This window comes from Ammospiza caudacuta, chromosome 8 (assembly GCF_027887145.1).
Source record: "Ammospiza caudacuta isolate bAmmCau1 chromosome 8, bAmmCau1.pri, whole genome shotgun sequence".
Classification (NCBI taxonomy): domain Eukaryota; kingdom Metazoa; phylum Chordata; class Aves; order Passeriformes; family Passerellidae; genus Ammospiza; species Ammospiza caudacuta.
This window is the reverse complement of record NC_080600.1, coordinates 14,002,853-14,017,821: the sequence shown is the minus strand read 5'-3', so window position 1 is coordinate 14,017,821 and position 14,969 is coordinate 14,002,853. Positions and strand designations below refer to the sequence as shown.

At 40.9% G+C, this 14,969-nt stretch overlaps 2 protein-coding genes across 4 annotated transcripts in view; one reads left to right on the top strand and one right to left on the bottom strand.

The window, feature by feature from the left end:
* Positions 1–18: 18 nt before the first annotated feature.
* Positions 19–13,060, top strand: NEMP2 (nuclear envelope integral membrane protein 2). Its single transcript, XM_058809141.1, has 8 exons — positions 19–111; positions 1,580–1,808; positions 1,982–2,054; positions 3,044–3,137; positions 3,817–3,931; positions 4,597–4,822; positions 7,042–7,218; positions 9,222–13,060. The coding sequence occupies exons 1-8, from the start codon at positions 22–24 to the stop codon at positions 9,445–9,447; spliced, it is 1,230 nt and encodes a 409-aa protein (XP_058665124.1). The 5' UTR covers positions 19–21; the 3' UTR covers positions 9,448–13,060.
* MFSD6 (major facilitator superfamily domain containing 6) overlaps positions 12,483–14,969 on the bottom strand; it is a 34,641-nt gene continuing 32,154 nt past the window's right edge. For 2 of the 3 annotated variants that reach the window (XM_058809138.1, XM_058809137.1), the window contains exon 7: positions 12,486–14,901. In XM_058809138.1, the coding sequence (XP_058665121.1) occupies positions 14,719–14,901 (183 nt within the window). In that variant the 3' untranslated portion in view covers positions 12,486–14,718. Of the gene's footprint in view, positions 14,902–14,969 lie in introns of all 3 variants that reach the window. The other variant, XM_058809139.1, reaches the window with a different exon arrangement.

The following is a 14,969-nucleotide window of genomic DNA, read 5'->3' as shown; positions in this document are numbered from 1 at the left end:
AACTGCAGCTTATTGCAGGAAATGGATGTCATCCAGAAGCAGGATGAAAACTGTTACTGCTATGTGCAAAACAGAACCATTCACTTACAGTACCTGTGGTCAACTATCCAGGTGAGAGGCTGTTCTGGGGTCAGTCAGTACATTTCATGTGAGCTTTTCCCAGCTAGTTAGCAGGATCAGGGCAGCATCTCTATGGAATTAAATAGCTGTGATCATGATATAAATCCAGCATTATGGGCCTCCAGTTGGGATGCAGTGAGGTTTCGTCTCTGCCTTAAGAGTGTTATGGTGCGACAAAAACATTAATTCAGGATTGTGTATTATATTCTTGCACACCTTTTCTGTTGATGGATCACTGTTAACCTCTGCAACAAATGCTTCTGCCTATCACCAGCTGCCTTTATGGAACTTCTAAATCTGAGGACTACATGCAGTTCTGTGGCTCTCTCACCACAGCACACCAAAGTGTAGGAACCAAAGGCTCATTAGATTGTGACTAATGAACAAACAGCAGCAGCAATGTGTTTGTTCTCCTGAGTTAGCAGAGGGTCATCTTACCAGACACACATTTAGAGATTAGCTTGAAGCAGATAAAAATCCCTTCAACAGCTAAAGGAGTGAGCTAACCATCTCCATGGTTCCTTTACTTTCCTGGAAGTGTGTCTCCAGACAAAGGAAGGAAATAGTTTCATTTTGTCTCTGCTGGAGGACTGTTCTCTCAGGTATCCGAAAGTGGAACATCACTTTGTTCCCAGGACTTTTCCTCAGGAACATGTTGCAGGTGTTTTTATGAATGGTAGCAGGCTCCAGGTGGTAGAACCCTCCATCAGTCCCACAAACTTTCCTGGAGTCAGTGTTTAAAAGCAGGAAGTTCAGATTTTTTCCACAACAAACTGCTTGCTGACACATTGTCTCCTTTCCCAGTACAAACCTGGTTTATTATCCCTTGCATCACTTTTTTGCACATAGGTCTTTGTTGTCTAGTAGGCCCTAAAGAATGTATCAGAGTCCTCAGGAAAATCACCTCAGCTTAGAAGATGGACAAGATCTTTGATCAGTTTGGTGGGAGAGGGCACTGGGATCCAGAAAAAAAACTCCAAAATACCCAACAGGAATGTGCTTCTATTTAAATTTCTGGTTATGCTATCTTTCATTTTCCTCATCCCTCTTATGTCCCCAACATGAAGATTGCATTATAAAGAAAAGCAAATCAAATTTGTTACAGTTCAGGAGGGGAAGGAGGAAGGGTATCAACATTCACAAAACAAACTGTGGTCAGTCAGGTATCACTAGCTTTGTTAGAAATTTGTGTGTGGGCAAGTGTCACAGTAAAACCAAACCCACTGTGCTTTTGGATGGATTGAGGTCCCTCCACTGAACTTTGCTGCCAGTGAGTTCTCTGAATTACCTTGTAAGGTATTAATTGTAAACAATTAATCTTTGCATAATATAAATAACCAATACTAAACCATTAAGACTGATTTTCATTACCACATGCATGGCTGATATGCAGTATAATTCACCAAACCCCACAGTGATTGTGAGCTGCTTCTCTGTGTTTTCTGTTCTTTGTTTCTAGATAAAAGTTAACAGCAGAGAAAGGTTCCGGTTTGAGCCTATTTCAGAAAAAAACAACTGCCGGAATTCAGAAACTGTTTTTGAGTTTGTTGCATGTGCTGTTCAAATCCTCTGGAAGCCAGAGACATGTACAGAATCTTTTCTGAGCATAAAACAATATGGAGAGGACGTTTGTTTCAAAATACAACCCTTCAAAATTGAACCATACGTTGTGAGGGTGAAAAGAGAAAGTAAGTACCAAATCTTTGAGTTCAGATTACAGATGGCTTGGTATTGCCAGTGCTACTGAATGTACCATCTCTTCTGTAAGAAGCTTGGGACTTTTCTGTTGATATTTTATATAATCAGCATTTCAGACTGAATTACTCTAAAGTCAATTTCTATTTCTTTCCCCCCTTTTTAGTGCTAGATGGAAAGCTCTTGTTTTTGTTTGTAGCTGGAATTTTTCTGTTCCATTTTGCAAACAGCCTGAGCAGGTGAGTACTGGCTGCTTTTGACCTTCTTTCCCAAAGCTTGTGCATCTTTGGTCTGTTTTCTAAGCTAAAGAGGCAGTTCTTTGGGAAAGTGAAATAAGGAACTGAATATATATTTAAAACTTCCTCATACCATTTGTGTTTGGACAGATTGTGACATATCTTGGAGTGCCTAATGCTGTTTATCAATCAGCTGTGTTAGGGTTTTTGTATCCAAGCTCCCTGCACTGGGGGACACCAAGACAATCAATCCTCAGTGGGCAAGTGTGTGGATCAGAAAAGTCCTTTTTCCCTTTTTGAGACCACTGAGGATAGCTGAATGCTAAATAATGCTGATTATTAATGATGCTTTTCCTTAGAAATAAAGTCATGTGGGGCCTCTTTTGCCTCCACCTTTGTGCCAGCCTTTCTTCTGATGCACATTTTTCATAGCACGTAAGGGAGGATACTCAGTTGTTACAGCAAAATATGTGCCCACAACTTCAAAGCAAAGTGAGTCACAAAATAATTGTCAGGAGGCACCTCTGAAACAAGCAGAGCAGCAATAGGTTTTATAGCATTAACTCTGAATTAAGAAGATAGAATTTATGAATGCATATGCTTAGGAGAAAAAACTTGTGGGTTTGTGGGGGTTTTCTGCATTTTAAATTAAAATAAAACTTCTCTTGCAGTGCAGAACCATACTGGTTATTTCATTTTCGTCTGTGTACTAGAGACTAGAAGGTCAATGCAGGGAGAAGTAGTGTGAGCTTTAAAAAACCCCAGCACAGTCTCTTAACCTCTAACAACTCCAGTGACCTTAAGTATCTCCTGGGAATTTTTCCTTACACAGATTTAATACCTGAACTGGGCCTGCTTACTGTATAACTACAACTCTAACTTACAGCTGATTTCAGTTCTTACTGAACATCACTGCTGTTTGTACAAATGTTGGTGTCTTAACCAATTACAAATGATACTTCTCACCATATTCTCTGTTGTTCTCTTTACAGGAGTGCCAAGTTCTTTTACCTTTCTGGAGTAATACTGGGTGTTCTTGCTCTGCTAGTCTTTGTCCTGTTGACACTTAAAAGGTTTATTCCAAGGGTAAATCTACATTTATAAAATAAAATAATAGTAATCATCATAATACAAGAAGTGACAGTACAGAGCCAGATTCTGACCTTGTTCTGGTTTTGTGGCCAGGTAACTGCACTGAAATGACTGCAGCATTGCTTGAATCAAGTAAATAGAGTTAGGTCAGAGTCAAGTTCTATTTAGCTTTCTCCTGAGTTTAAACTGAACAGGCATTGGTGATGTACAAGAAGAGTTTGTTCTGAAACATAAATTATTTTCATTGAACTGGAGCTAAACTTACCTCTGAGTCTATGAATCAATTTAAATAAAAATACAGTGGCAGCTGAGACAGATTCTCTTCCATTCACCAGAGACAATTCATTGTAAGGCAGATGGGAATTTTTCCTTTAGTTTAATAAAGCCTGTGCATTCCCATAATATTGCTGAGATATGTTAATTGGGAACATGTCAGTAGGGTTATACTGTGACAGGATACACAAATACAGGGATGCAGTTGGTCTGCTTGGAATTGATACTGTGTTGTAGCATGCAGAGGACTGTGCAGTGGAAGTCTCAAACCCTGTAGGTCTAAAGAATTTCATATCTGCTTTTTCCTGTGAGTTCCTTTGGAAACACTGGTCCTGATTCTGGCTTGAGTTTTTTTAATGAAGTTTTTTTTCACTTTTTTTTTTTTTTTTTAAATTTCTAGCACAGTACCTTCTGGATTTTAATGAGTGGCTCCTGGATGGTCTCTCTCTATTTTATTTACTGCTTCAAAGAGAATATACAGTGGTTGTGGTCTGAACACAAAATCTACCTGTTGGGTAAGAAAATTACCAAGAAATGTGCTGCAGATTTTGGTTTAATTTAGTGGTCAGATGAATACTTGCCCATAAAAAAAGAAAATCAAGTGACTCATATAGAGCTCTATTTTCTCCTAAGCCACAGATGTTGAAATATTCTAAAGGTTCCTAATCCACTCAAATGAGTGTTTACTCACATTGTATCATTGAATAAAGAGTTTGATGTAGAAGACTGTAAAGTTGTAAGAGATGTAGAGTTCTAAGAGCAGATTTTGCTTGCATTATTTGTTCATTTATTTGCTGTTGTTACATACTTTTCCTGTAAGAGCAAAAGGGCAGCTCCTCTGGTCTGCAGCTTGCTGGCTGTGGGAAATGGATGTACACATTGGGAATGGGATGTGGCTGCAGGGGCTGACAAACCTATTGATCTGGCACCTGCCTCAGCATGGTCATGTGAGAATTCATGTGCAGCCCACAGCATTGGCTAAAAGCTGTTCAGAGATAACCTTGTGAACTCTTGGCACACTTCGGAAATAGAAAGCACATAAAACATCATGCAGTTACCTGTAACACAACACAGGAATCAGCAGGCTACACTTCACAGCAGCTGCCAGCTTTGGGAAGCAAAGTAAAGGTTCTAGGGGTAGTTTGCATCTTTTTCTCCATGTCCTTTTCTGTTCCTACAGGGTATTTTCTGGCTGTGGGGATTACCAGCTTTGCCATTAGCTATCAGCATGGGCCGCTGACCACAGAGCTCAGCATAACCTTGTTCACATGGACACTCCAATTAACAGCCTTTGTCCTCATCTACTTTGGAGTCACCATCCCTCAAGTTGCATATGCAGTCATAGCAGTCAGCCTCTGCTCCAAAGGCCTCTGTTACCCCCTGGGTGCTGCCTGTCACATTGCCAGGTCTGTGTCTGTTTGTGAATGTCCAAATCCCGAGAGAACCAGGGAATGCTGGAAGCTGATCATGAAAAAAACCCTAGACTTATACCACATATACACCAATAATGGTGTATATATGGAATTTCTAGTACTAGTTCAGAATTTTGCCAAATGTAAAACTGCCTTAGGAAAGGTTTAAGGTCCAGAGACACAGAAATGATTTTCCACTTGGCAGTTTTAAGCATGAGTTTTGTTCTGTGGATAATGGAGAAGTGTGACTGTGTTCTTAAGGACAAATGTAGCACCTTCTAGTCCACAGCATATGGCAACCAGAACATTTCTGTTTGATTGATGAGACTGCAGCAGTACTGCCTTGGTTTGATGTGTAGTGAGAGAAGCTGCAGTGAACTCATATGGAATCCTAGAGATAAAACACTGAACCATCACCAAGGATGCAGCTGTTCAAAAGTGACAGTCCTTGGAGGTTGAAGAGAGTTCAGAGACTAAAATCACATGTCCACAAAATAGCATTCTCCATGATTTTAGTTTTTCTCCTTTTCATTCATAGAAGCAATCTATCAGAACTAGGGAGATATTCCTCAGCATTCCTAGAGGCCCATTTACATTTTGGAATTGAACAGGAACTGCCTGCAGTAGGTACACCTTAACTTGCTGAGTGTTTGCAGTAGCAATACAGGAACAACGTGTTTGCTCATCCTTGAATTTGAAATATGCTTTAGCACAAGTGCAATGCTCAAATGAAGATTCTAAAAAGCCTTGCCAATTGACATCTGTTTTTTACCTTCAGGGATGGATGGCATCCAGCTTCATAGTCTTTAGTACAGACTGTTCCATAGCTGTGGACTCTGCTGAACCGCAGAGAAGTAGGAAGAGGCAAAGGCTAGAACTGGCATAACCAAAATAATAAAAAACAAATAATTTGGGTTTGGGGTTTTTTTTATACACACTGTTTACTTTTGAAAAACATACTGCTTTAGTCTTTATCTTCTCTTTTTACATGCTGAAGTATGAAGCAGCCTGAATTGTTTTTATTTTAGGTAGAATTTGTCATTTGTTGTAGACCAATTTTTGCCTGCAGTTGAGGAGCAACAGCTGTTTCAAAAGCAACATGTAAGATCAGCACCTGTTGTAAACAGGTTCGAAATGCTCTGGAATCAGTATGATGTGGCCACAAGTTTTACTTTCAAGTTTTACTCTGAAACACTGTAGTTTATTCTTCATGTAGTTCTTTCTTTTTGGTTTGTATGAACTGATGCTTCTATAAAGAAATACAGCTCTACAAGTAATCTCTCTTAGGAGAATGAAAAGGGCTTTTGAATTTTTCTGTTTCAAAATCCTTAAGTCACAGCACCAAACTGTGAGGCCACGATGCCAGATACACAGTTCAGAGCAGCAAATATATCAAAATAATTTAAAGTCTTGCAGTATTTATTGTTAAGAACAGTGGATCTCACTGAGCCAGCAAGACCCTTCACCATTTGACCTAAACAACTACTACAGTTCTCTGCTTTAAAGGGATAAAAGAAGGAAAGTTAAATGCTGCTGATGTTGGAGCAGGTGTTTTTATACAGAGCTGAAAGTTTTATGGGCATCCAGCCCTTGCTTCTCTTAACTCATCACAACATTTAAATTGAAAGCAGTTGACAGAAGGAAACAGAACATGGCACACTTTCTAATTTATATCTAATTATATTATACATCACTACGCAGCAACTAAAAAACCATCAGATTGTAAACATTTTGGCCTCAGACTACTCAGTTTTGTAATTCAGAGCAAGATTTAAGAGAAGCTAGCTAGTAAACAACATGAACAACTCACAACAGGCTTAGAGCATTGCTTATCTTTGATGTAACATATGCAGACTGAGTTTTGATTCAGCCCATGTCTCTGCACAGACACATTTTGCACCTTAAAATGGCTGAGCAAGCAGCCATCTATTTAATTCTGTGAGATTCTAGTCCATGCATACACAATAAGGACCTGATCTAAAGCTCATCTGAAGCTCATTAAATATCATGTGAAATTCTACAGCTTTGGTTAAGACCTAGGGTAAACAGGCTAGCAAACATTACATGCCTTGCCCTCAAATATAAGAATGCAGCTTGTTCTCTTAAAAGGGTAGAGGTGACTAATGCATTTTAATAGCAGGTACAGAGAAAAAGGGCAGATAATTACATGGCAGAAGACTTTATAAATACTGTTTATTTTCATTTTGTTCTAGAAAAATGAAGCATCACTTTAAATCAAAAAAATTGGTGTTTAAATACCTTACTGAAGAGGAGTATCGAGAACAAGGTGAAAGTGAAACGATCACAGCTCTGGAGGAGCTGCGCTCGTTCTGCAGGAGCCCTGACTTCCCATCATGGATAGCTGTATCCAAACTCCAGGCTCCACACAGGTAAGAAACCTTGGCTTCTCTAAAACAGGAAACACATTGCACACCTAAACACACTGCAGACCTAAATGCCACTGCAGGCACTGTTCCAGATGTGTTTATCTTGCATATCCCACTCAGGACCACAGCCACACCTCTCGAGGGGATTGCTCGCTGATGGCATTGAATTTCTCTTTGTTCCTCCCTGACCACAAATTACTCTTGGCAATTTGCAGACCTTCACAGCTGATTCATGGTCACAGAACTTAAAGGCTTCCTACAGTGCCTCTGTAAGCCCTTGCAGTGACCCTGGTGCCTCTCTAACCAGTGAAATTGCCCTGCTTCAGGTTTTAGAACAGTACCCTTTTCTGTGGTGTAAAACTGGGGCACAGTGAAGATACATACTCAAATATTACCTATAGTAAGCTCTCCAACTGCAAATCTGCAGAGTCAGGGAATCCTATTATTGAAGTATCACTATCTAAGACTAAGTATACAGAGAAAGAAATCAATACCTGCAACGAGCAAGTAGAACAGGTAGAAGAGCTGTGCCATGTATAGCTTAAGAGATAAAACTAAGACAAATATAGGTCAGGAAGGGTCAAGCAAGCAAAGCCAGAAAACCCTGTAGAGTATAAAATTAATCATAACAGTGTATTCCCATAAAAACAAAAACTTCAAGAGATCAGAAGCAGAGTTTCAAATATTAGCCAGCCACAAAGACTTAGTCCTTGCCACAGAACCAATTGTCACCATTTTAAAGGAACCCCAGTCAGTTTGGAATTTATTCAGTAACAAGTTAAACCCAGTTTCAGAACCTTCATCTTCCTTGGACTGGCACGCAGACAGCCTCTCTGCCAGGTTTTATAGATTTACTGTTAACCAGTCTTACTTTCTAAGCTGCTTGCCTTTAGAATGATGGAGAGGGAAAAAAGTGAAAGCTTACTGTTGTATTGTAAAATTAAATACCACCAAATGTATTGACACACATTTTCTAGCCATCATTTCATTAATAGAGGTGTTATAGACTGTTCTCTGGTTGTGAAAAGGGAAATAAAAAGGAGAACCAACAGCAAATCAATTTGGAGAACCCCTCCCAGCTCCCATTAAGCATCAGACTGTGGTTCATCCCAAGGCAAACTGTTCCCCATTTAGACTAACAGAGCTTCCAAGAACAGTGAGGTGACGACATTCATCTCACAGAAATGTTAAGTCTGAAATGTAAATTATTGATCAGTTTACCAGAACTCCAGAATGTAGCTGCATTTCCTTTTTCATACATTTCTCTGATGCTGTCGACACTTACCCAGGTGCCAGAACTGCCGTCTGTTCCCACACTCTTGCCAGAAACCTCCAGCTCCGTTCTCTCTCCTCAATGGAGTTGCCCACTGAAAGGAAGATTGGTGGAGGATTGCAGTATAGGGACAGTGCTAAGTTCATGCTTTGTTCTGGCATTTACTTGGAGAATTCCCAGTCTGCAGCTCCAGCTTCACTAGAGGCAGGAATTCTTTGGGAAGACTTGAGCTCAGCTTGCCCACAGTGCACACACAGCACCAGCAACAGGGTGACTACATACAACGTAGGAGTGCAGAATTTTCAATTTTTCCTTTCATTAGCAATATCAACACACCTGAATTCTTGCAGCCTTTGTCTCAAATGTGCTACAGCTTTAATTTATTTTTAGAAGCTAAAGTACCAACTACCCCACTGTACAAATGCTTAGTCTGGATTATCCTGCAAGTACTGACAAGATGTGAAAACGAAGTTAGATCTTCTTGCTTAGTCACAAGACCTTGCAGATGGTTTCCAGAAGAGCAAAAGTTACTTCTACAGAAATACTGAAAAGATGAGCTGGGAAAACCAATCTTTGTGGTTGTTGCCATCCGTTATTGGAACTTCCCCTCATCTGCACTGCCTGTGGGGATGTCCTTACAACACTCCTTCCTAAATAGCAATACCTCTAGAATTTACAGTATTTCTTCTTTATATTTCTCAGTTGATAACTTCTCCCTTCCAAAATTTGTCAGGTTTGCAGCTTTTGTTCTGGGATCTCCCCACGTCTCAGCTGCAGAAACAAAGGCACATGATGAGCAGTATGGCATTGGGAGCTTCTTCCTGGAAGAGCAGCTCTTTGAGACAAGGGCACAGTTTGAGCAAGATGAGCCAGCCAATTCTGTCCATGAAGAAGATGAGGAGAATGAAAATGAAATGCATTCACAAATTCCATTTCCATATGCTACTGAGCTGCTCTGAGCTTTGAGAAATAACAACAACAAGACAGAAAACACACTTCTCCTAGAAAGAGAGGATACAGAATGAGAACTCACACTTGGCCTTTTCTTGTGGTTGCTGGTGGACAAAGAAGGATCTTTGAAAAAAACTCTTTCCTGTATCACCAATGTCACCTGATTACCATGGGGGCTGTTCAAGTGAAGAGGAATCTCATGCTATGGGTATTTTCACTAGGAAAACAAACATTGTGTATTTCCAAGGCAAGTACTGGAGACAGCCTGTCCGCCAGGATGCCTTCTTTTACCAAGAACACTACCTCTAGTAAACAGAGAATCTGTTTTGGCCCTTTCCATCAAGTCCTCTGTGCTGAGCACTAGAGGGAGGAAAAGCCATTTTTAATACTCTCCTTTTTACTCAGTACCCTCTGTGTCAAGACTTCTGATAATGCTTTTAGAGTGTTGATAAACTGTGTTTGTTGTTTGTGAGACTTTTATAGAGAGTTGATGCAGCTGAACGAGGTTTGTTTCCCCTTCTGGCTGGGCTGGTCTGTTAGCTTCATCCTGCCTCTGCCTTTAGTTTTAAGCTCCCCTTGCTCCTCAGAATGCTGTCTGATTTTTCACCCTCCGCCCATATTATTCCATTCTTGACCTCTGCTGTAGTTAGACAGCATTTTGTTCTTTCTAAGTCTTTGTTTATTTACATACTTTCTTCCCTCTTGTACAGATCTTCTGCTAAACCCTTCTCTAGCCCTCTGCTTTTCCACCTCTGATAATGGTTTGGGAGAGGTTTTTCCATCCCTAAACATTTTTGCTATTGCCTTCAGTTTCAGTGTCAGCTTACCTCAGGCAGGTGCTGCTGTCTATTCCAGGCCTCTGCAGAGCTCCAAAAAGGCCACAAAGGCTGAGGCTGTTTCAGCTGCTTGGAGAAGCTGCTATTAGCAGAGCCAGAGTGCTGCTGTGAGCCTGGAACTGGGAATGCAGATAACCCACACAGAGCTCCACTGGCCTCAGAGTAGCCAGTAGTTTGTTCACTGAGTAAGAAGCAGAAAATCATTGCTGGAAAACAATTAGGGTAAAATCTTTTACCTTCCCTTTCTCAGCTGTCTGTGGGGCTTCTCACAGGAGAAGCGGGGAGGACCAGAGAGAAATTTAGGCAGTCACGTGTCTTTTCAGCTTATGTATCACACAGTCCTATGCTAGGGAGTAGTGTGTGTACCTCAGTTCACCCACCTGAAGAAGTAATTTCTTTCTTTTGTTCTTTAGACTGTCTTTCCCTGTATTCTTCTGTTCTCACTCTGCTGTTTTCCTTTACTGTCTTACAAACTGCAGAAGACAAAAGACCATTAATTCTGATTAATGCACCATCTGATCTCACAAAGCCACTGGGAACTGTGAGCAATGGGGAGCAGTTGGTGCTCAAGAAAGGCATGTCAGACTGGATCTATGTGCTTTAAAAGGGCTGTCTGTCCTTTGTGACATGCCTAGTGGTGCAGCATGACTTCAGCAGTGCAGGTGCTGTCCTGGGTTCTCCTTGCCCATCGCTGCAGCAGGGACAAAACCCGTTACCTCCAACGGTGCTAAGTGTGGCCATACCATAATCCAGGAGCTCCTCTGTGTAACAAAGGACTCAGAGTTGGTGCTTGAAAGCTTTAAAGCCTTACTGATGTGGTCGTTTCTCCTTTATATTGCTTCAGCTTAAAAGAAACACTTCCATTTTACAGTAAAGAGACACTTAACACCTTTTAGTGCCATAAAGTTTTAAGTACCTATGCAGAATCTAAAGCATGTTTAGCAGAGAAAAGCCATGTCAAGCAGGTGATCCAAAGTGCACTTGCTGTTAAATCAAGAACATTCAAAAATAGAGCAAGGGTTCTGTTTAGGAAGGCTGCTAGCAGCAAGACTCACCTTTGGCTGGTGCTACCAAATCCACAGCTAAATTGCCACCCACACTTGGGAAGTCAGGTTTGGCTTGGGGGGCTCTGGCACTAGCCACAAGCAGTTGTGAAAACAGAGGAAGGCCTCATTATCTTGGCTGGTTTGGGAGAAGGGTGAAAACTCCCCCTGAACCATGACCATAGACCAAATCAGTTTTATTTTATCTTTGTGTCACCATCATGAAAATGGAGTAATAAAATCATTACGGATTAGGCAAAGGATACTCCAAGAAATGTCTTAATGTTTTTTGCATGTTTTGAAATACAGGGTTTTTTCAGTGTACTTCATAGCTAGCCAAGAACTCCCATCCAAGCAATTTGAGGCCAAGGAAGAGAATCAGATTTGTTTGAGCTTAAACAGGTTTTTGAATATCCTCTCTTTGGTGAGGTAGTGATGATTACCCTTCCATAATATGGAGGCATGTAAATACATAACATGTATTTACATACAATGGCCCAGATTATACATTAAGGTAGTATTTTACCTAAGCAATATGTTAAATGGAAAAGCCCCACCCCCCACCTTAGTTTAGGTAATTACATGTTTTAGAAGAATACCAGGTACACCTACTTCAACAAGGAAAAAAGTTAAAAAGCAATAAAAATTAAATAAAAATCAACTCACGCTGTATGTAGTTGTGAGATCCACTGTCTGGCAGGGATGGGTAAATACTATTCAAAATAGAGCAGGAAACTCTTAAATACATGCAAAACAGAATGGCAGCAACAGGAGAAAGATGATGGCTACCTTAGTGGGTAGCTAATGGTGACCTTAAAAATCCTCCCAAGCCTGTTCCAACACTGAAAGGGTTTCATAAACAAGACCCACCAAAAGCAGCTGCTGTCACTGGAGCCCTGTTCACTTGCACAGTGCTCCTGTGATATGTGGAGATGACACAGCCTTACTGAAACACAATTGTTAAGTGCTGTTGTTTTGGTTTTCAGCTAGAAAATCTAGGAACAGAATCTAGGCATTAATCCATTGCCCTAACATTGCCCTACAAAAGCCTTTCTCCCTTAACAAAGGATGTTACATTTTTCTGTGTTCTCTGCAGTGTTCACAGTGATGCTCTGCACTCTTTCACACTGACCAGTTTACAACACACATTGGTTTGTCCCTTAACAGCCCCTGCACCCCACAGAAGGGAACTGGTGCCTACAGTCAGATTTTATTATCAAATACTATTTTAACACAGTGCAAGAGTAGTTCCCAGGCTCTTGGTTCAGCATCCTCCAGTGACTTTAGTAAAAGGTCATTATCACTGAATTATTTTCACTTCAGGTTGATTATGTTCACTGCTGACTCTAATATGAACAAATAAAATAAAAGTTCATGTTGATACTATTAAATATGTTATGGATATTTTATATTTCTTACCACAGTTTTTACAGTTTCACAAATATCAAAATCCAGGTGTACATGTCCATTTTGCAACATAGAATGACTATACAATTCCAAAAAGAGCAGGCATTTCAAATACACAATTCTGAAGTGTAAACACAGTGTACAAGCTCTTCACTTCACAATCCAGGTGCTATGCAGTAGCAGCTGAGGTAACACCATACAGCATGAACTCAACAAATGGTTGGTTAGCCTCAAGATGATTTTTAGCATCCTTCTGTCCTGTCACCTGTTCAGTCTTTAGTTCTCCCCCAAGTTATACAAACATACAATAAATACATTTCTGATTTTAAAGGACACTTAGACAAGTCATGAGGATTTATGTGAGTACAGTACATTTAAGTTCAAGTGCAAAAAAAGTAACTAGTGGCTAGTCATTGATGTTTCTTTTTATTGTCTATGGTGTTGGTCCCAGGCACTGCCAGAACATGGGTTGTTCTAAAAGCACAGCTAAAGCACAGCTACGGGACACCCCTTCAGTCAAGCTAAAAGTTGTCAAAGTGGGTAAACCTGTGCACCCCCTTTCCTGCTCAGCTGCTGCCACCTTCCTCTCCCTGACTCTGGGCTCCTGCTGGCCTTGCCTCTGCTCAGCTCAGCCCCCCAGACCCTCCCCATGGAAGGCCTCGTACCTCACACACATCTCACTTCCAGGAGGGCAGCGCTCCCTCACCCCCAGGGGAGCAGAGTGCTCAGCATCTCCTGGGAACAAGCTGCTCATCTAAGAGCATGGGCCAAAACACTGTCCTGACTGATCCCCTGACTCTTCCCTGAGCCCGAGGATTTCCCTCCAGCAGCAATTTTCACTATGCACCAGCACGAGCTGGCTGCAGACAGTATTAAGAAGCATGACAAAACATAATCCAAAGTCCTCCAGTGTCTTGACATTGGGCAAAGTAACTTCCTAAACATACTGCAATTGAGTTACATTTGCTTCCTCCTGAGAATCTCACTCTACTTGATTTCTGCATCCACTACTTTGCCCCTATAATCCTAAACATTTAAGATTTTTAGGTGATTCCTCCCTACCCCCCCACCTTCCCTAGGCACTTAAAGCTTACTTTTTTCTTAATAAATAACCATAATAACTACACTGCATTAAATAAACCCCTGTATAGATGAGGAAATAAAAAACCCAAAAAGATCACTGATCAATCTCAGGCTGTGCAATCTAGATCAAAGACTCCTGTCTCAATATAACATCAAACCTAAAATTACCCAAATGCACACAACCTTATGCCCACATGCAGGGCTGCAAGCACAGAGGGTAACTTCTTCAGAAGCTTTCCTCCAGCTTTTGTGTGGCACTAAAATGCCAGTTCAAAACCTTTGCTTTGCAGAAATAAACTTCCATCTCAAACAGCTGAACATTAGCTTCAAAAACATATTATTTGAATATGCATATGGTTTACTTCATCCCTCACCATGATATTAAGATACATTTCCTTAAGCTACTCTGTTTCTGAGAAATCTTTCCAGAGATACTTTCATGACATTGCTAGAATTATTAGATCTGGTATTTTCTGATAGACTATTCAGGGAAATTCAGTGTCTCCCTTAAAAAAGTAATTTAATTTTGATTTGGGAATAAATTTAAAGAAAAAAAATTATCCAATCAAATCAGACACACTGTGCCTCAACAAATGAGGAGTGAACTCCCTTTATTCCACAGATGGTAAAGAAATTTCATAGCACTTGACTCAGCTTTAGCAAAGCAGCTGAGAATTCTCCCTACCATTACATCTGCCCACATCACTTCCCTCAAGAATCCGACCTTTTGGCTTCCCTGCTCATGTTGCTCTGTGTAGTCATATGAATATTCTTTATACAGTTAAAAGCTTGCACTGCATCACGTTATGATTGTTAAGATGAAGGAAGTCCTACTTTAGAGCTCCTAGTCCAGCGTTTCCCAGGTGAGAAGCAGAATTCCATGCACTGGATTTGGTAAGATGAGCGCGCCTCAGGGCCCTGCAGCAGCAGGCTGAGCATCACCATCCGACACCACGCGGCTGCCATCTGCTTGGCAATCTGATGGTGCTGCAGCTGTTGGTGCTGAACAGTTTCTGGACTGCTCAGCACCTCTTGGATTTTGGGGTTGTCTTGCTGAGCTGGCTGATGAAGCACTGCAATTCTCACTGGTTTTCTAAGAAGAGGGGAAAGGATTGCATGGCAAAAGTCAACATAAGTACTCAGGACACTGTCCCCACTGGC